The sequence below is a fragment of the Opisthocomus hoazin genome, chromosome 19 (assembly GCF_030867145.1).
Source record: "Opisthocomus hoazin isolate bOpiHoa1 chromosome 19, bOpiHoa1.hap1, whole genome shotgun sequence".
Classification (NCBI taxonomy): domain Eukaryota; kingdom Metazoa; phylum Chordata; class Aves; order Opisthocomiformes; family Opisthocomidae; genus Opisthocomus; species Opisthocomus hoazin.
This window is the reverse complement of record NC_134432.1, coordinates 11,571,109-11,592,190: the sequence shown is the minus strand read 5'-3', so window position 1 is coordinate 11,592,190 and position 21,082 is coordinate 11,571,109. Positions and strand designations below refer to the sequence as shown.

The window sequence follows — 21,082 nt, the reverse complement described above, 5'->3', positions numbered from 1 at the left end:
GACCCTGATACAGCACACAGAACAGGAAATCCCCAATATAACCAACTAAAATGTAGTTTATTGTTTGTTTTACCATAGCACCTTCAGGATTTTTAAAGTGTTACACACACACACACAATTACAGAACTCTCAGAAAAACAATTAACTTAGAAACCTTTATGCCAAATACTGCCCAATGACCACGTCGCACATAAATAGGATACAAAAAAGATAAAAATACAAACTATGTTTATTTTTGCCCTCATAAGAACCATTTACTGGAGCGAATAGGGCACTAGAGAGCACATGAATTTCAGGGACTCAACACACGGAGGACCTGATTTTACCGGAGAGGGTGCAGGCTGGCTCGATGAAGGTGAGCAGCCCGAGCTGCTCTTTCATTGGCTTAAGACCAGGTCAGTATTTTGTGCACACCCTGAACTCGCAAGGCATTCACAGGTGAAGTGCCACTGAGGTTAAACCGCAATCTCTCCTTTGAATTCACATGGTTTGGGCTCAGTCCTGGGGATATTCAGGATCAGGAAATCAGGGTAAGAGGAGTAAAGCAACATGAGCATCACACTCAGGAGAAAAAGGTAAGGATCAGGTAGTATATAAGAATCAAGTAAAAAAAAAACCCACAAAATCATTGTTTCTAGTATAAAACTGTTTGCGAACACTGTAGTTGGTCAGGAGATAATCTCTTGATCTCTTGCAAGTGTAGAGCCCAGGCACTTAAGTTATTTTTGGCTTCACACTGCTGGTGGGTGGACCCTCTCCCACCATCCCATCATCCAGTGATCCAATGTATCAATATAAAGGTCAACAGTTTCAAAAAAAAAACCAAAAAACCACAAACAAAAAGCCCCACATGATCTCCCCAACATAGAAACAGAATGAAAAAGGAATCACAGAATCACAGAATCACAGAATGGTAGGGGTTGGAAGGGACCTCTGTGGGTCATCTAGTCCAACCCTCCTGCTGAAGCAGGGTCACCTACAGCAGGCTGCACAGGACCTTGTCCAGGCGGGTCTTGAATATCTCTAGAGAAGGAGACTCCACAACCTCTCTGGGCAGCCTGTTCCAGTGCTCCGTCACCCTCAGAGGGAAGAAGTTCTTCCTCATGTTCAGACGGAACTTCCTGTGCCTCAGTTCATTAACATGCTCAACAAACCACTGACAGGTTTTAAGAGCTGAAACCATCAGCACCTTACAGGATGAAAAGGACCTTTTCCATCATATGCAAAACCATCTGGTTTTGGGGCATAGTTTATGGTGTAACACCAACCTCCAACACCAACCCAGTACTGCCGAGACCCTACACTTCGGACATATGCCACCATCATTTTATCATCTCACGCTGCAAGGAAAAGAGGGAAAGAAACGTCTTCTGACAGCAACCCTGAAATGCCAACCTATTTTCTAAACAACATATGGCTTTGAAACAGGGCTCCTTTTGTGCTTAGAAGCAGAAGTGCAGGGAGAGCTTTGACCTCATGGAGAAGAACGAGAGCGGCTGGGGGAGCCCAGCAAAGCACTTTCTCCAAAAACATTGGCATAGGAAGACTTGAGGAACTGGACGTAGTTTTGCATGCTGCGGTTGGTGCTCTCCGACTGCTCCAACCGATCCTTTAAATCCTGCAGGCGACTTTCATACCGGCGCTCTGCCTACACGAAGAAGCACAAAACACAGGCTGAAAGACAGCAACATTCATCCTACTCACATTAAACTTAAGCTGCTCCCAAAAAGTGCTGAGGACAGAAAGAATTAGCACAGCAGTAAACGACATTACCATAGATGGTGCTACGATATTTATAATTTGTTCTGCTCATTTTCAACTCCACTTGGCAACCCACTGATAAAAACAGGAGACAACACAGCTCATGAGTCAGGCTTTTAAAACTGATTAGCTACAGTTATACGGAATCAAACACACTCTTTTCAGAAAAGCAACTTGACCCGATCCATGTGCCAACCCAATTCCAAGTAAAACTCAAGTAAACAAGCAGGGTAAATAAGAAATTATGGAATATTCCCCTTTTTTTCTTCCAGCAGAAATCCTTTCCTCTAGAAGAGAAATTGCATTCTCTCTCATATAACCAAGCATAGTAAATGAAGTTGAAATCTGTCCATGATATCTGGTGCAAATCTCATTTAAACATAAGAAAAGTTTGATTCTTTTCTTACACAGAAGTTTAGAGCAACTTCATTCAGATCATTGCTATAACTAAGAAGCAACTGTGAGTCTGCATTCCTAAATCAGTGACATAACAGACATGAGATGTCATATCACCCATCTGCCATTGACAGCACGTCACATTCAGACACAGCTCCGTGTGATTTTCGCAGCACGTCCACAGGACCTTGGTTTATGGACTCCAGTTGCTGCCAGGACACCACCAGCCACAGCAAGAGCATCCCTTGCAAGTCACTCACATCGTCTTTGTTCCGACGCAATTGGTTCAGCTCTGTTTTATTCCTGCTCAGCTGTGTCTCCAAATCCAACAGCTTGGACTGGGCTGCCCTCTCCCTAGACATTGCTCGTTCTCGAGTTTGTTCCACCTACGTGTAACAATAGAACAACAACTTTGTTAAAATGTTGTCTGTGGAAGAACGATTTTTCCCTACACCATTGCCCACAAAAGCTCTATAAAGTTTAACTGGACGCATTCTCACACATAAGCAGCAGCTCAGTCTTGTGCTTTCCTCTCTTCTGTTGCAAACTGGAGCACAGGGTTCAGTTTTTCAACAGTTTAAGTGCTGACAAAGTGTACCAGCACATTTGTATTTCACTGAACATAATGATTTGCATGAACTTGGTCATAAGCTAAGGAAGTATTTCCAGTACTCTCGCTGTTCCCCTTTTACAGTTTGGGTAGTTTTGAGAAAATTCACAAACACAAGGAATTACTTACTTGTCTTTTGGCATCCTCAATGGCCATCTCCAACTGACGTGCCAAGGAGCTACATTCATGGGTCTTCTCCTCTAACCGCAGCTGACACTGGTGGATCGACTCCTCGCGTTTTGCTATGACCTGAAGGAATTCTATGTTCTGGGCGCTCGTTGTCTCCAGTTTTCTAAGTTAAGACAATAAGGGAAGGAAACCTATTCATTTTAAATGGAGTCTGCCTTTTTGTCAGGTCCTGACCAGTCTGTGAATAGATTCTATCCCCACTTGAAAGGCAAGAGCCCCAAGAAACACTTCTCAATTTCTCAAATCAAAACTTCAAAGATTCAAGGACACACAGAGTATCCACATACCTGCATTCTCCCCAGACATTGTCACTAGAAGGAATTTATAAACATGGGTAAAAATACTGTAATATGTGGTAACCTCAAAATTGTCAGGCTAGATTGGACAAGGATCTGGTTTATCTGCTGTGTAAGCCATCATCCTTTCTAACAACATTCATAAAAGGCGCTACAAAAGCCTCTAACTCTCTCCAGTGGACAGCTACTGACTAGAGATCCTTGTGGGACAAGCAAATGCACAGAATCCGGGAGGCACATGGGGGACTGGAGCAAGACTGAAGCTGTTTCAATCCGCTGAAAAAACAATGGGAAGAGGATAGAAATGGAAGGTTAAGAGAGCAAGAGCCTAATATTTCTGACCTTTCTAGCTCCTCCACCTTCAAGGTGAGCTGCTTTTTCTCCTCCTGGGCAGACTGATACCTCTCTCTTGTCATCTCCATTTTGTCCCCCTGGAGCTCAACCTAAAAATTACAGTAAGTAATTACAGAGTAGTCACTACACACACATCACCAACCACCTAAAATGTATGCAGCTCTCCAGAAGGAAACATGCTCAATTCATAGTTTCTGGACAGCCCCAGAAAAGCAACAGTGGATAGAAAAGCAAACCACTAAACATCCATTTTGCTACTGCTTCTAATTAATGTTTGGAAAAATATGAGAAAATTCTTCGTACTGCAAATGAAAACCCAAGTCCAAACACGCTTGCATGCAGAGCAGCCACCTGTAAGCACAGCAAAGCACACACATTAAAAGCAGCCACATACATGACAGCAGCCCACAAAAGCATCAGAGCCCAAAATACCAGCAAGGTATTCCAAGGCAATCAGAGCAAAACAGTCAGACTGTGAGATCATTTGCTGTGTCTTGAGGCATGGTTGTAGCAGTCATGCCTGTCTGTAATTGTCCTGCAATACCTACACAGTCCTGCTGGGGACAAAAAACAGGGACTGAGGAAACAACCTGAAATCAGGGTGAGAAAACAAGGTTGGGACAGAACTATCAACAGAAAACCACAGGAGCAAAAGCTGACAAGACGAAGGAAGCAAGAGAAGCGAGTGCTGGCATTAGCAAGTGTTGTCACTGCTGCTATTCAAGTCCCAATAAGATTCTGCACCACGGGATGAGAAACCTTTCAAACAGTAAGCAATGCTACTAGCTACGCCGCTAACTTCTTGCACAAAGACATGGCACACACCTTTATTTTGCAGTGCACGTTTAATCTTTTCAAAGAGAGACGAGAACAGAGACGAAGTTTGAAACTTCCTGTGATTAGCAGTTCATGTTGGTCTCAGACTTGAGGATTGCAGTGCTGCAGGTACTTTCTGCCAGTCCCTTACCCGCTGACGAAGATCTCCAATCATGACAGACAGGTCCACGTTCTTCTTCTCATAACTCTGAAGCTGGTCCTGACATTCTGCTAGCTGTGTCTCTGTCATCTTCAGAATCTCGGGCAGCTTTTCCAGTTCAGCAAGCTGGCTCTGGAACTGCTTACGTGCCTATAAGTCAAAGAAGAGAACATGAGGAACTTTCAAATGTTCATAAAGTCAAGACTAAAAAAATTCCCAACTTCAATGAAGCTTTGTTAGTCAGCAACAATGACGACACTGTGTGGATATCTGGCCAGTGTTGGAGTTCAGAGCCTAAGGTCTTCTACTCTAGAAGGCTTTCTCTTAGGATTTGGTAGTCCCTATGCATAGAGTGAGAATGAGTGAGAATTTTGGATCTTGGGCTTCCATTTTACTAGAAGGACAAGCTCTTTTCGAGGATAGCTGTTCCACGTCAGACAACGGTGTAACCTACACCTAGCTCACTCTTCTAAACCACTATTTCTGCAGCAAAGGACACACAAAGCAATTTAAACACCTCTGAAGAACGCTATGTAGTCAAAAAGAAGCTGCTAAATGTTAATTAAATTTTGCAGAATGAACAAGTCCTGAGAAAAACTAGTAGAAAAGGCAAACTCAGATAAGCCTTTTATTTCCTAATTACAGCCATTTTTCACTACATTCAGAACATTAAGATCCATGAATGTGTACAATGTATCAGTCTTTAGAGACATAGTTACCAGTTCAATCTCCTTGTCCATTTCATCCTTTAGTGTCTTTTTCTCTCTATCACACTTCTCCAGTTTTGCTGCCACATCATCTGCTTCCATTCGGGCCTTCAACACCTGGACATTAAAAAAAAAACAACCCAACACATACTTTATCTGTTATACACAGTTTTCAACAAATGTGCAATGCTTTGGGGTAACCAAAAGTGCTCAAGGATCAGCAACAAGTTTCTTGCCACACTAACCACCACCCCAGAACTGTATTTGGAAGTTCACTTTCTGCTTCTGCCACCTGGATAATTCAGGCTTTCCACCAAACGTTCTCCCCTCTTGCCTTATCTTCCTACTACCACAATATCCAAAATCACCCCCAAAAAGCAGCCAAAGAACAGTACTTGCCACATTAAAAGGCAGAAGAAAGCATCTCACTATTTTCCCTTACTGTTTGAAAAGGAGCAGGGAGAAGTGAAATAATTAAAATCAGTCTTTTGTTCTCCATTAAATGAGATCTCTGCTGTGGGAGTCAGCTCTTACTAATGACCAAGTTACCAGCACGTGGTGAGGAAGGCAAGCCTTCCACACTGGCATATAGCACACAGCAGTCTGGATGCTGCCATTTGAGAAAAAATCAGGCTAATAAAGAAAAAAGACCAAAACCATATGAAACTGCAACATCGTCCAACAGCAAAGAAAGGGTAAAGACGTTACAGAGTAAGCCACAACAGTGAAGGGAGACAATAGGTTTGCACAAGGGCTGAAGGTTTTGCTAAGATGCCCACCTGTGACTTGTAGGTTTCAATCAACACTTCATAGTTTCTGACAGAGCTCTTGAGCTGCTGCACTTCCATCTGCGCTTGATTCAGCTTTTCCTCCACTGAGACCACACTAGCCTGAAAAAAGAAAATATCTTCCATTGAGCGCTTGGAAGTAACTGCCACGCTACCTATCTAACATTGTCTAGACTAAGAAAAAAGACTTTTGTCAGTGCAAGCTGGCAAAACTTTCCAGACTTCAGTGGACTGCCAAACTTACATCAGCAGAACACAGAGGTTTGGGATGGATGTGCACCCTTTCTATCTGCCTGAATGAGCTGTGCTACTCCGATTAGGGCCCCTCCTTACATGGATCAATGCCTAGCTTTCCAAGAAGAAAATTATGCAGGTGACCAACAAGATCACCAGTGGCAAGAAATGACAGGAGAAATATGCCAGCAATTTTTTTATTCTGGAGATTGCTATTTTCTATGCATGAGCTACAATTGTTTGTTCTCTGGTCAGCAGCATGAAGATGTATGGACAAGATGTAAGATCCTAGCTGGAAGAAACAGTACTTGGACTGGAGATACTCCTAGGCAAAACATGGAAGAAACCCACTCCTCCCAGAACATACACTTCATTTATGCCTCTTCCCAGCACACTTGCCCTATCATACTCAGGTTATGGTGAAACTAGTTTAAAACTAAATGGCAGCAACAGGTGCAATTCAATTCTGTCCTCAGAGGCCAAGCAACTTGCCGTAATTTCTCCTTTTTTTCCCCCCCTAACATATCAGCTTCAAACCCCTAGAATCACGGACCTTCAGTCTTTCATTCTCCATTTTGAAAGAAGTGGTCTCTGCAGTCTGTTGATGCAATTTATCCACCAAAGCTTCTCTGTCCTCCCGCTTCTTGTCCTCCAGCATCGTCTGCTGTTCCAGCAAGTCTGCAATACGGCTGCCATACAGAAATAAAATTCATGCTTAAGTGACAAATAAGAACAAGACTGCTAACCTTGAAAATCAGCTTCAGAAACATGGCTTTTCCCTATCCTTTCATCTTCCTCCTCCAGTCATGTACACACATCTATCTGTTACACTGTTCTACTACCTCAATCTTTTAGCCTGCTGGAAATTAACTTGAGTTGTTCCCCTGGAGCTCAAATGCACTGACTCCAAGATACACAGGATAAAGTTGTACTTCTCTTCTCTTGCACCTAGCTACCTTTTCCTGCAGCAACAACTGTACTGCAGTGATACCAATACATTTAGCTTCAAACCAAAATTGGCACAAACTATACTGTCTATCTCTTCTAATCCCTTCCCTTCAAGCAGCTCAAACAGATCTCAATAGAAAGATAACCTTAATTTTGTCAAGGCATTACAAAATGGTAAAGGAAGAGAGATATTTAAGGGTCACAAACCCTTAAAAAGCCTGCTTTTGATGTGGCAAGTGAGCAGCAGAAGCCACATCTCTCTCTATCTCTGTCTCTCCAAACTCTGCTCTAGCCCCTAGGCAGTGCTGGTTTTGCTTGGATATTTACAAGCAATCCAATTAAATTCAATTTAATGAAATTATTCAATTAAATTATCCTTGAACTTAGAACTTATCCCCACTCCTGCTTTTATCTCCACATTAATTTTATTTTAACCTGTTCAGTGTAACAATTTCCACTTCGAGGTCATTCTTGTCCTTTACTACTTTGTTGTGGCGACTCTTCCAGGACTCCAGAGTAGACTGCGCCTCAGCAACATAACTGTCCTATCAAACAAAGAAAATACATGAGGAAAAGAGCAAAGGTGACAAAAATGTCACTGGACATGGGATATGCAGACAATATGCAGAGATGCTGATACGGGTAAGCATATGACTTCACTAAGACTTTTAAAATAATGAGGACAAGCATTTATTTTTATTCTTCCTGATCCTTCCGAGAGAGGTGTTCTCCAACACTACTGTCAGCTAACAGACATAGCAGAAGCAAAAGAATCATCCTCTTTGAAGGCAGATGAACTGCCAGAACTTGAAAACATGGCTAAGATTCTATTAATGGCTCTGGTCCCTGGAATTCTAAAAACAAGACAGAAAAAAAAAAAAAAAAAAATCAAGTAATGTAAAATCCATGTTCCCTTCTGATTTGTTTTAGTCCTAACTTCTCTACTTTTTGTTGATATCCTTCAGTCATTTTTCAAGAGGAAACTCCAGTACAGCTCTAAGTCTTTGTACTCTTCTGCTCCGGCTAGTTTCTCAATTAATAGCCAACTCCATTCAAACCAAAACCACAAGGCTTTATTTTATCGGCTTTTGTCAACCCTCAGATGGTTCTAAAGAACCAGGTGAAAAAACAGATCTGCTAGCTTAGTATGGTCTAAGTCATTGCATGTCCTAAGTTAAGGACATGCAGCAAATATAGTGACAGCTGAGAAAACTGGATTTGTTCCAAACTTAGCATAAATGGGCCAAAGCATCAAGACAGAAATAAATCTCATTAGTTGAAAGCAGAGACTCTCCCCAGGGTTGCTACCAGAAGTCAAAGATTTAGACGCATGATCTGAAATGAGGTCTCTCCTCCTGTATTATCAGGTACCTTTTCTGCTAGCTGGACAGTCAATTGCTCTGCATACTCTTCACTTCGCTCTGCCCGCTCTCTCTGTGCACAGATGGCTTTCTTCAGGGCCTCTTTATCATGGTCTGCCTTCTGCCTTAGCTCTTTCAGTTGTTCCATGACATGTTCCACCTTTGCCTTATGCTGAGCTTCACTGTGCTCCAGATTCTGCAGAGGGGAAGAAAACACGCCACATGGAATAATGCCCTTATATCTGCATACCTAAAGCAGCAACTGATATCCTAGAAACAGTGGAGAGAGTTGGGCATAAACCCCCAACCTCCTGCCTGGAGGTACTTGCGATCATGTTTCACCTACACAGTCCTGTCCTAATGCTGACAGATGTGTCAGCATGATGCGTTCCTTTCCTTCCAAGAGTCTTCTCTTCTTCTTTCATAAGCTGCTCTCTACAATACTGATTTCCTCTCCTAACCAAAATAAATACTGGTCTACCAGTCTTCTGATCTACACGAGAACATTCTCTTTATTAATTGAAATGCTCACATATAATAATGTTGCTTTATGCAGCTATTTAGCTTAACAGAATTAAAGCTCTTCTAAACCATTAACATACATATGTTCATCATAACATCAACAGGTATGTTAAACATAAGACTTTGATCAAGATAAACCAGGGGAACCTTCTCCTCCTCATTAATACTGTAGAAGGCATGTATCAATGTGATCAAACACAGGAACTCATGACACAGCATGTTTCCCAGAAAGCAAATTAGTCTATGACCTGTTTTGATGCCTGACTAAACCAAAGCCATCTTTTAAATAATTATGTAGTAATTAACTTAGAAAAAAAATTCTAATAAATGCACACAGACCTTAAGGTTATGATTTTGTCTCTCACATTAGAAGTGAAAAGCTTTTTCTTTTCTCACTTCATGTGAAAAGTATGGGGTGTGTTAGTGGCATAAATATCACTAGCCAATATTTCAGGCTACCAGACACAGTAGAAGAACAGTTGGTGAGTGCTACTTCCCCTACCAGTCAATTCAGTTCATGAGGCCACTGAAAACATACCCGTATCTGTATAGTCAGACGGTTGTTCTCAGCTTCTTTGTTTCGCAGCTGTGCTTGTAAATGGCCTCTCACAGTCTCCATGGATTTGGAGAGTTCACATGCTGCCTTTGTCTGGTCCTAAACAAGAAGCAAACATGACACACACCTTTTTCATCAACAAGCTAATAGAAGGAACACTTTCTAATATGCAACAGTCTCCGATTTCTTCACTGATCTCCAGCCACCTCCAGTTTCATCAGATGGACTTTCACAGCTCCTCTACTGCAACAACATGGGCAACAAATGAGCAGCTATTTATTTTACATCAGATGTGAATGACTGGCCTGAAAGATTTGTTCTAGGGCAAAACACCCTTCATATCTGGGCTCTTCCACTAGATTCCCCTTTACTTCCTAAACAAAGAACAGTCTGGAACTTGACATCAGGAACAAAGAGGATCTTAAACAGAAAGGCAATTCAGTGATAAGCCTGAGCAAAGAGAATACTACCTATTCATCTTTGTGATGGACGTTTTATTAACAGAAAATTGAATCCACAACTGTGTGGGAATACATCACTGTCTGTTTAGTTTCATAAGCAAGCCAGTGATCTGATCCCTTAAAAAGTAGTTGTCTGCAAGTATAAACCCGTATGTCAGACTACCTGTGGTTTTGCAGAACTGGAAGGTGGAGCAAAGAGAGGAAAACAGAGAAAGGAAACTACCTTTTCTGCTTGTATCTGAATGGTAAGATTGTCCACTTCTTCTTCTTTCTCCTGAAGCCTCAGCTGAAGTTGCTGGGAAAACAAACACCACTCAAATGTTAAGTAACAAACACATTTAGGTTGGCAGGTGGAGGGAAAGAGGTGTAACAGCCTCCCTCCCAGCATCCTCTGATCCATGGCGCACTCTGTCTGGTATCCACAGCAACAGCATCCTCAGCCCCAGAAAAACAGTCTGTGTTCTCCTCAAGCAGAAAGCAAAAGCACATACATTTCTGTAATAGGGCATAGGATACCCGGTCAAGAACAAGGATCTGACAGGACTATATATTCCACAGACAAAAAAAAGACATTACCTCTGTCTCACAGCAAGTTTTATAACTTCCGGCAATGTAAAAGCTCTTTGCTCCATTTAAAGATAAGGAAATTAACAAAAACTGGCACCAGGTCACTCACTCATACAGCGACAGAAGCAGATATAGAAAGCTTACCCTCATTGTGCTTTTCTATCTCTAAGGATAACATGATAAACATACAGAAACAATAAGATTTCCAAACTGAAGAATTCTATCCTGACCACAGGGGTACTTTGGCCATAGGTATTTTCTTCTCTCCCACCTCCAGAGTTTTCTTTTTAAAGAAACGTGTAGTACTATTCTTGCTTTGTACACTCAGTACCATAAGAATAGGCAAGCAGAATCATCTGTGCTTAAACATAATAAGAACAGGCTTAAGTTCTCCTTTATAGCTGAATACTGTGAATCCTAATGGTGCTTTTATACATAGGTCTCAGTTGTGCTACCCCCATTCTAAGCCCCCATATTTCAAAGGCTAAGAAAATCTATCCACTTTGAAACGTAGGTTGTTAACCAGAGGAGCAATGTAGTTGCTCTGACTACCACAAAAGCCACAAAATTTTTTAATTGGTCTAAAAGGTATTACTGTAAGATTTGATGGCTGAATATAAGACAAAGAAGAGCTTGTCATTTTAGATGTCTCTGCTTTATCATTAAAAAAAAAAAATTGTGATTTGTTTACCATTTTCTCTGCATCTGAGTCACCCAGCCTTTTCAGCAGTGCTCCTTGCCGCTCCATTATCTTCTGAGTGTCCCTCTACAAAAGAAATAAGTGAGAAAAATTGTTAACTAAAACGTCAATTTTATACAGGTTCTTTAAATGGAACTAGGCAAATCAACCATTTCCCCCCAGCTGCAGCAGCAATTCTCAGAAGATACCCAGAAGCATCAAATTTGCTAAAAATTTCACATATCATTACCCATCTCAGAAAACTTTTCCACTTCTCAGTCAAAGTTTATAATAAAAAGCATGATAGCAATTTAAGATTTTTCTGAACTCTCTTGCTACCAGGGAAGGTCACGTGAAAGAATTCAGTCCTTTTATCCAGCCTCACCTGTGGCTGAAAGAACTGTTACCATCAGCCTGCCTTTGCTCAAATGGAAATAAATTACAGGAAGAATCGCAATTTAATTTCTCTATTGCTCTTACAAGCAGTATAGAATTGTTCTGTACCAGCAGCAGAGAATTGTTTACAATTTCTCTGTTATTGCTCTTATAGCCTACAACGAAAAAGTTCTGAAGATCTTTAGGCTCCCATTAGCTAAGGCCACATCTCATCCTCAGACTTCAGCCAATGCAGCTATCTCTAGCAGTAACATTTCAGACTAGCGTGATCAGCAGATACAGCAGTATCCGGATGAGAAAGAGTTGGCAACACAGTTGTGCCCACACCTTTTAATACAGCCAAAGATGTAGATGCTCTAACATCCTCACAGCAGAAACATCAGACTTGCTCTGTGACATAGGCAGGGAAAAAAAAACAACTATCCGTCCTTTATGACACGGGGTCAACAGCAGCATTGTGAACAAACAGAGGAGTTAAAGCTCTCAAACTCCATTTCAGTCCACAAGACAGCATAGTCTCCTGTAGTCATCCACATTCCAGCACACAGCACTGCTCACCTCCCGGCTGTGCTGCTCTCTGAGAAGTTTTCGTAGTGTCCGGTTGGTTTCTTCAAAGGTGCTCAATTTCTGGAGCAGAAGTTCTTTTTGTCTTGTCAGTGTGTTAATGTCTGAGCTGCTCATGTGCTTCTCCTAGAGGGGGGAGGAAAAAAAGAGAAAAAGAAAAGAATTGTTCACATGGAATTCACGTATGAAGCTGACACACGCACGAGCAGTGCAATAGTGTGCAGAAGGTGACTGGATGCTGCAAGTAAATACCCCACTTCCAAACAAAACCAGCAAATACCTCAAGCACGTTAAATCTCTCCACTTTTCCTTACATTTTTCTGGGTCAGCAACTATAACATTACATTTTTAAGACAGCCATATAACAAGACAATGTAGTAAAGGCAAGAACAAAAAAGGACAACACCTACAATGTTGAGTCTCCCAATTGTATTTTTCAGGGCATGGATCTGCCTGGCTGCTGCTGCTCCATCCCTTTCTGCTTCACTCAGCTTGGACATCAAACACTCTTTCTCACGCTGCAAGTACTTTTTCTGTAGCCTGTAATGAGAAGTCAGCCATCAGAGAAACAAGAAGCTTTGACATTTGTACCAGTCACTACTGACATATAGTTGATCGGGTTAAAACTCATAAACACCCTCAAATCAGAGGACAGATGCTCTAAAAACACACTACTAAAGATTTACCCTCTTTCAGTGTGGAACTTGTTCTGACAGCAGCCAGTAAGTAGACAGCAGGAGCTTGTTAGGACCACAGCTACGAAATAGGAATTTAGTGGGGACAAACTGGGCTTATACCAAAGTCTGCACACACTATTAAACCCAAAACACAATGCTGTGCTTTTCCTGGGCACTTAAGCCACACCAGAAATAAGACTCTGAATGGCTGAACATGAAACAGGAAAGCACACCAAGATATACACCTCAAAGTCTTTAGCCAGGGCTTTTAATCTCAAAAGTATTCACAAAGTTTTCTGAAAAAGGAATATACAGTATTAACTTCCAACTGATCTTTCTTAAGGAAAAAAAAAACCACTAAGTCTCTTAAAACACTAGGGTCCCGCCGGAGACACAAACTTCCCTAATTCTTTAGATACAAAGCAGATGCAAAAACGTCAGACAGTGACCTTCAGGATCACTAAGAAAAAAAAAATATTACTCAGTCCTCTCAGGAGCTGTCACTTCTGTCTCAGTGTGATTTTCATAAAGGCCAAAAATTCTCCTCTAGCTTTCAGCTCCATGTTTACTAATTTGTTGTTCTACCAATATCACCCCAATTCAAACACCATCTCTTAACCTCCAAAATACTAATTGCAGAGCTAGGATGACCCTCTAGTAGGCGACACAAGCCAGCTGCCCTCACGTTCCTCTCAGAGTATTTTTTTTCCATTCCAATAATCACGCTAGAGCCCTTTCTCTGCAGCTACTGGCATCTGAAGTCCTCCTCCTAAAAGGTGACAAAAAAATCCAAGAACATCATTTCTTCAGCAGCACTGCAACCCAAGGTACAAACTACAACCTCGAATAACGTTAGCAATGAAGGAGGTATGTGCCCTGGAAATACCACGACTTGCAGTAATAATGGAGAAATGGAGCTTTCTTACATAGTCAGATCTTTCTCTTCCTTTATGCGCTCAATATCACGCCTGAGCAGTGTATTCTCGTGTTCTGTTTCTACCAGCTCTTGTGTGACCTCGTTCAGTTCTTCTTTCTGTTCCTCAAGGAGACGCTTTGTCATTTGCTGCACTTCCTCCTTTTTCTGCAGCTTGGCCTGATGAAGATATTTAAATAGAACTTAAGATAAACTAGGTGCTTTTAAAGTGATACACAGAATCCACATCTCAAACTAGTGAACTAGCCGTTCAGCTGCACCAAACAACAAAAGACCATTTGGCAGTTAAGAGCACTACAAACAGTTCAAGATGTGAAAGAAGAGAGAACATAGAGGGGCACCAAACTACTGTGCCCAACTTGTTTCTGAAGACAGATTATTTGAAAACTGAAGCACAGCAATACTTTATTAAATGGATAATGTTTTAAAATGTTTCATAGTAGGGCTTAAGATCTCACTAGGATAGTTCAGCTCATCTAAACAACTCGGATTTTATTCCCTCCCTCCCCTTCCAAGCAAGCTACCAGCAGCCTGGGTAGTCTTCCATTGCATCAAGACTTGACTCCAGTCTCCTCTTGCCAAACGATCATCTACAAAACCTAAGTCAGCAGGTCTTTACACTCTCTCCTCACCTCATTCTTCAGCGTTCCCACCACATTCATCAGGCTATCTATCTTCTTTTCATATTCTTTCATTTTGCAGTAAACAGCATCCTCCTCATCTGTAGAGAGGTCACTCAGGCGCAATACTGACAGCATTTTTTCGGAATCTGGAGGTGTAATTTCTAGGCGGTGAGTTGGTCCCTAGGAGATAAGTAATAAAGGGCATCATTTTTTCAGTATCAAGTTACAAACAGTATTCTAACCCTAACTCTGCCAAAACCAGAGATCAGGTTGCATCACTGCAATAAGGCTAGTAAGGAAAAAAACATTTGTAAACAGCTCTTTCATTTCCATGAGGGAAAGGTCAAGAAAGACTAGAACAGAAAAAGAAGGAAAAATAATGAAAGTTCAAATTCTCTTCTAAGAAGAGCCAGGTATACAAAAGGCAAAACTATCAACCCTGAGAAAGAAAATATCACACAACACTACACAAATGCTCCATGCTTCAGAAGAGGCTAAGAACAGCAGCCCCTCGCTGTGCCTCCAGAGTAGATCTTGAAGGGGACTAGTAAAACTATAATAAACAAAGAAACTTGTTTGGTTTCTAGAGGCAGAAATGCATGATATGGCCACAGGTTGCTACTTAATTTCCAATTTTTTTAATATTAAAAAGTGAAAAAGATTTATAGAAGACACTTAAAATGGATGGTAGGAGACAGTAGCCTTCTTTCAGATCAGCCCAGTCCCCTCACTACACAACTGCTCTTTTCAACCTCACATATACCTGAGAGTTCGTTTTAAAGAGCAAAATCAGCTGTACCTCCCATTTGCAGGCAGACTCCCGGACAGATGTTTTGCCTGGAGGCATCCAGGGGGCCTTAGTTTTTCCTCGGACAGCTCGGCACGCATTCACAGTATCCCCTTTCATTTTGTGTTTGTGTTTTTGCTAGGGAAAATAAAACAAATCACAGACTTTTAAAGAACTATTTACAATTTTTAGTGCTGCAAAATCAAACAAAAGATGATTCATATATAAATATTACATAGAATTTCACATAATACACCAGATAAGACAAGCCAGCAGGCATCAGAGGAGGCTAACACCAGCCAGAAGGAAAGGCTATTGCACATTCAGTTAACAACATGGCTAGAAGTTGTACATTCTTGTCTATCACACAGCAGCTCTATCACTGGGACACCTGCACTTGCGATGTGATGAGAGCCTTACCCATCAGGCCAGGGGTAGGAGATTGGGGCTGGGAGGAAGGAAGCTTCCTCTGTACGGAGATACACAAAAAAAATACTGCAAAATAACCCAGCCACAGGAAGAAGGACCAACTTGGGAGACCCCTTCTCCATTTCAGATTCATCTCACAAAAGAGCAACTACATCATTTGACAACAACACTACCAGAGAAAAAAGGAACAGTGCAGTGTGATCAGTTATGAAAAGCCCCTGAAGTGTTTTCCCTGCTTTGCACTCAACTAGTAGATCCACGTTCGTTTTGTACTGAATTCGAGGTGGTCTAACTGAAGGAAAGTTAAAGTGGTCTTGCGCAATTCTAACCTTAGAGCAAAATCAGATGTTCTAAATATTCCCTACAGGCAATTAATTAATAGGAGTTAATGATTTCACTGTCATGCCCTATCCATTATGATATTTGCCATTAGCAACAAACACAAAATTAATAGAGGACTTAGAAGAGGATGTCTGCACTTAATGAAGAATGAGCTAGCAATCTCCATCACCTATTGAAAACAACTTTACATAAACATCCAGCTGCAGAAGAGGACATGAGATAGCTAGAAACTCGCCTTCAGTATTGCTTTCTACCTACTGTGGATAAGGCTGGGAAGAGATCCTCTTTGCTGCATAGCTCAGCCGACTGAGAAGGTGCTTAATGCCACTAGATGGTTTGAATCCAGACTCTTTTTTCTAAATACATTTATTTTAACACAATCAAGATGGCATTTGAAATGCCTAGGTATTACCTTTCCCCAAACCTTTCCTACAAAAGTAGGGATGAAACCACATAAAACCCATTATCAGGACACAAATCCAGGAAATAAAAGGAAAAAAAAATAAATTCCCCCAAACCACACCACATTGAAAGCAACACTCCTCACAATCACACACTTGAACATGAAAATAACTGCATATTCTGTATCATACTTAAATGATCTCAAACACAGAAAATGTGTTACTGAAAATTCACCTTTGACTATAAATTCAAGTTTTATGGTTCTAATACAATGGTAAAACAGACCTTGAAGATTTTATGCTGCTTCTAGGACCGTCCACCTTCCTCTTTGTAGCCCTTACAAACACCCAGCTACACACTCCTACCTGGAATTTTGCAGATGTTGTTTTCTGACCCTTTTTAATATGCACATGGACAGGGGTGTTTTCATCCACATGGACGTGCAACAGAGGAGATAAGGAACGGTTCTTCATGGCTCTCCTCCCACAAATGGGAAAGGGCAATACAATGAAAGGAAACCTGTGAATAAGGAAACTGGAAATAAGAACATTTCCCTCTGTGCCAGAGAGCAACAATGACCAGCCTTGGTTAAAATCTGAGCTTTCTTTCAGTAGCATCTGCCATTTTGATCTGCATGCTATTTCGCTGTAAAGCTAGGATTAATACACACAATTTCTCTGCTTCTGGTATTTTCTGCTTTTAATATGGTTAATAAAGACCAAATACAGTTGGATTGATAGCAGGTGTCTGTAAGAGTCACTGCAGTTCAAAGTCTTAGAGCAAGTGAGCAAAACAAGGGTTCCAGCAACCAACACAATCCAGTTATGAAGAGAAATTTGAAAGGGGGAGAAGAGGAGCATTAATTTAACAACTTAGTTGAGAAAAATCAGCAGGAAACCATCAGATCCTTCCATCCTAGAACACTGAACCTGTAAACTCTTTCACATGTGCTTAACTTTAAATGTCTTTTTGAAGCTAAACAAATGCTTGAAGGCTTTTGGATCACAGCATTTCTTCAATCTTCAGAAAAGAGCATAACCTTAACCAATGTCTACCACAATACAGAAAAGCCTAGAGACGTAAGGCTAAAGTTGCCACCTTTGAGCTTGATGCTTTGGTTGAGGTAACGGTATAACGCAACTGCAAATCTTACAAAAATCCACCAGCAGCACTAATCTGATCCTGGCAGACAGGGTTTTGTCAGCCTAGGTAAAATTACTTACAGTTATTCTAAAGCTGTTAGCTCTTTTGGACAGTGTGTGGTGTAGAGAGACTGAAGTCACTTTATCATTGATGAGCGAGGAAAACCTGATACAGAAATAATAAAATAACCACTAATAGGAAAAGGTGCCCATTTCTGAACATCCTGCTCCTTTCGATTTAAGGCGACATGCTGGCTCAAACATGTAAAACATATGAACCCAAACAACAAAAGTTGGTATGTACTGGCTTCCTCTGACGAGTGTGGGATGAGGGAAGGACCAAGATTGTAATTCCTTGCGTATTGATGATGAAAGTTGGTTTAAACAATGGAAACATTTTGTACAATTACACAATGGCCTTACTCAGTTACAAACCTTCAAATTCTAATTGCAATTTCTAACCAGCTTCATAAGGAAACAAGGTTTCAACAGTTCCAGGATACTTGTACTTCTCCTCCCAAACTCCACTTCCTTCCTAAATTCTGCCATCATCAACAAATTCTGTAAAACCTGACAGCAATGTTAAGATTGTAGGTTTATACAGTTTTGCAGGCTGAAGGCATGCATCCAAATTAGCGCTCGTGCTGAAGGGAACCAGCTGTGGCTCAGCAGCAGCACAGACAGAACCGGGAGTCAGCTACGGCATCAGCAGCTTCTTGCCTGGTGGTACTTGGGGGACTTGAAGATATGAGAGCGAGGGAGGGATCCCCAAAGGACTAATGTCTATCAGGGAGTGATGACATACAGCTATCAGAGTGGTGGTATACGAGGATCAGTTAGCTCCCCTCACGGTAACACCCCTTCACAATTTGCTGTGTCAGAACAAGTGTTACAAGTACAGCATTACTTGTAAAGTGGTACAGCATGATTTTGTATGATACTTCTGCTAGACTAGAATTTATATCACTCTTTATAGCTCATCGATTAATTTGTCAGCTTGCTAAGGTTCATGTAATAACCTACTCTAAATAAAACTAATAATACTGCATCTGGTTTTAAGCAGCGTGTGTATAAGACAAAATACAGCTGTGTGCCTGGTCAGACTGACGGAAACTACAGAGGGGAAGGCGCAGCAGTACTTCTTCCTTTGCTCAGGGACAGTTTTCTGAAGGAACAGGATTCACAGAATCACAGAATGGTAGGGGTTGGAAGAGACCTCTGTGGGTCACCCAGTCCAACCCCCCTGCCGAAGCAGGGTCACCTAAAGCAGGCTGCACGGGACCTTGTCCAGGCAGGATTTGAATATCTCCAGAGAAGGAGACTCCACAACCTCCCTGGGCAGCCTGTTCCAGGGCTCCGTCACCCTCAGAGGGAAGAAGTTCTTCCTCCTGTTCAGCTGGAGCTTCCTCTGCTTCAGTTTGCGCCTATTGCCCCTTGTCCTGTCGCTGGGCACCACTGAAAAGAGTCTGGCCCCGTCCTCCTGACACCCACCCTGCAGATATTTATCAGCATTTCTAAGGTCCCCTCTCAGCCTTCTCTTCTCCAGGCTGAACAACCCCAGCTCCCTCAGCCTTTCCTCGTAGCAGAGATGCTCCAGTCCCCTCCTCATCCTCATAGCCCTCCGCTGGACTCTCTCCAGTAGCTCCTCATCTTTCTTGAACTGGGGAGCCCAGAACTGGACACAGCACTGCAGATGGGGCCTAACTAGGGCTGAGTAGAGGGGGAGGAGAACCTCCCTCGACCTGCTGCCCACACTCCTCCTAATGCATCCCAGGATTCCCCAGCTTCTGCCTACGAACAACCCCAGACACGGCCGGGCGTTTTAACCCTCTTCTTCCCGAGGAAGGGTTGAATCCTCCTCAGGGCGCATCCCACAGCACTGAGATCCCACGCAGAGCTTTCGAACCGCCACCAGCGAGGCCCAGATGCTGTCACCCAGCCCGCCCCAGCGACGGGGGCTGTTTCAGCAGTTTAAGCAACTTTTCCCGCGGCTTTCTGAAGAGCCTGCGGGTACGGCCGGCTGGCGGGGACCCAGCCCGCGGCCGGTCTCCTGCGCGGAGACGGGGCAGCGCTCAGGGCAGGGCTCTACGCCCAGGCGGGGCTGGCGAAGCCCCAGGGGCGGCCCCCCAATCCCCCGCCGCGAACAGCCCATCCCCCAGCACGTTTTCCGGGATCTATTTGATGTCGCCACACGGCCCCGCCCTCCCCCCCTCACCGTGAAGGGCCGCGCGGGGTCCGGTGTTGCCTCAGCAGGCCTTCGGCGGCGGCGGGGAGGTGGAGGGAAGCGCTGCCGCTGCCATAGAGACCCGGCAGCCGGGGCGAGGCTGCAACAGTGGCAGGAGGCGCCGCCGCACTTCCGGGGCCGCCGCCGCCGCTCCCCCATTGGGAGATTCAAACGCTCCTCGTCACCCGGCCGCCGCGCGCGTCACAAAGCCCTGCCCCGCAACGGGCCCCGTCGCCATAGCGACGCGAAGCGGCCCTGAGGCAGCTCGGCCGGGCCGGGCCCGGTCCTCGCTCGCCGGGGAGCCCGGCTGCCCCCCGGCAAAGCAGCGGTGAGGCAGCCAGCGCCGCACCGCACGGCCGAGGAGCTGCGCTCAACGCGTCGCGGGTCAGCAGGCCACAAACACCCTAGGGCTTACACAGAGTGGTAGCTGAAGTGATCACAAACGGCTTCTCCACGCTCCTGTCTGTGTGCGCCATATAATTTCTTTTAAAATAACAATACCTGCCTGAACTTTGTTCTTTTGACAACGTGGAACACAAGTTTCAGTACAGAACAGCTTTAACAAATACAGCGAGTCACAGACTGGCAACCCAGCTGGTTTTACCATAAACATTTTCTTTCTCCCCTCTGTGTCAGCTCACAACTGAATTTGTAATCAGCCTCACATTTGGGAAAGAAGCCAACGCCTCCACCACAACCTCTGTTGTTAGACCCCCCCCAACAGCACCCGCCCCGTGCAAGCAGCTGCACTGCAGACTGCCCTCAGCTGCACCCCAAACACCTCAACAAACCAGCTGCCCTGAAACCTGCCCCTTCTTCGCGGGAAACAGAGCTCCCACGGGACAGTTCAGCAAATCCAAGCCTTGGGCTGTTCCCACTCAGACCCACATCATCAACTATCAGGTTCTACTTCGTATTTCACGACGTCATCTGCAGCGATGGCTCCTAATGCGATCGCTACAACGGCAAATCCTTCATTGCTCTCATACAGCAGAAACATCCAGAGATCCCCAGGTATACAGCTTGCTCTTAATTCTTCTTTTTCTTAAAAAACCCCAAACTGATTTTCAGGGCTATTCCTCAGAGATTCCATGCAAGATAAATCTTTCAAAGACTGCTTGGCGCTCGTGATCTCTGTGTGGGGCGTGCCTTCCACA

The 21,082-nt window shown here is 43.2% G+C and overlaps 1 protein-coding gene across 2 annotated transcripts; it reads right to left on the bottom strand.

Moving 5' to 3' along the window:
* Positions 1 to 77: 77 nt before the first annotated feature.
* ODF2 (outer dense fiber of sperm tails 2) lies at positions 78 to 21,021 on the bottom strand. 2 transcript variants are annotated; one of them, XM_075439049.1, is made up of 20 exons: positions 19,917 to 21,021; positions 16,925 to 17,078; positions 15,399 to 15,524; positions 14,609 to 14,779; positions 13,969 to 14,135; positions 12,776 to 12,905; positions 12,360 to 12,491; positions 11,418 to 11,492; positions 10,383 to 10,454; positions 9,681 to 9,797; positions 8,631 to 8,816; positions 7,695 to 7,804; positions 6,865 to 7,000; positions 6,069 to 6,179; positions 5,302 to 5,406; positions 4,574 to 4,732; positions 3,595 to 3,695; positions 2,897 to 3,059; positions 2,418 to 2,543; positions 78 to 1,648 (listed from the first exon to the last, which is right to left on the bottom strand). In XM_075439049.1, exons 2-20 carry the CDS (start codon positions 17,030 to 17,032, stop codon positions 1,475 to 1,477), a joined length of 2,469 nt encoding a protein of 822 aa, XP_075295164.1. In that variant the 5' UTR covers positions 17,033 to 17,078; positions 19,917 to 21,021; the 3' UTR covers positions 78 to 1,474. The 2 variants fall into 2 exon arrangements, with proteins under 2 accessions (XP_075295164.1, XP_075295165.1); XM_075439050.1 differs by lacking the exons at positions 78 to 1,648; positions 2,418 to 2,543 and having other exon boundaries at positions 3,018 to 3,087.
* Between the last annotated feature and the right edge of the window lie 61 nt (positions 21,022 to 21,082).

Excerpts from the sequence above, each read along its gene's own strand:
- ODF2 (XM_075439049.1), bottom strand. The coding sequence starts at position 17,032 with ATGAAGAACCGTTCCTTATCTCCTCTGTTGCACGTCCATGTGGATGAA. Across the intron at positions 10,455-11,417 it reads ACTCAGATGCAGAGAAAATG|CAACTTCAGCTGAGGCTTCA; the intron begins GTAAACAAATCA and ends TTGTTTTCCCAG. Across the intron at positions 6,180-6,864 it reads TGGAGAATGAAAGACTGAAG|GCTAGTGTGGTCTCAGTGGA; the intron begins GTCCGTGATTCT and ends TTCTTTTTTCAG.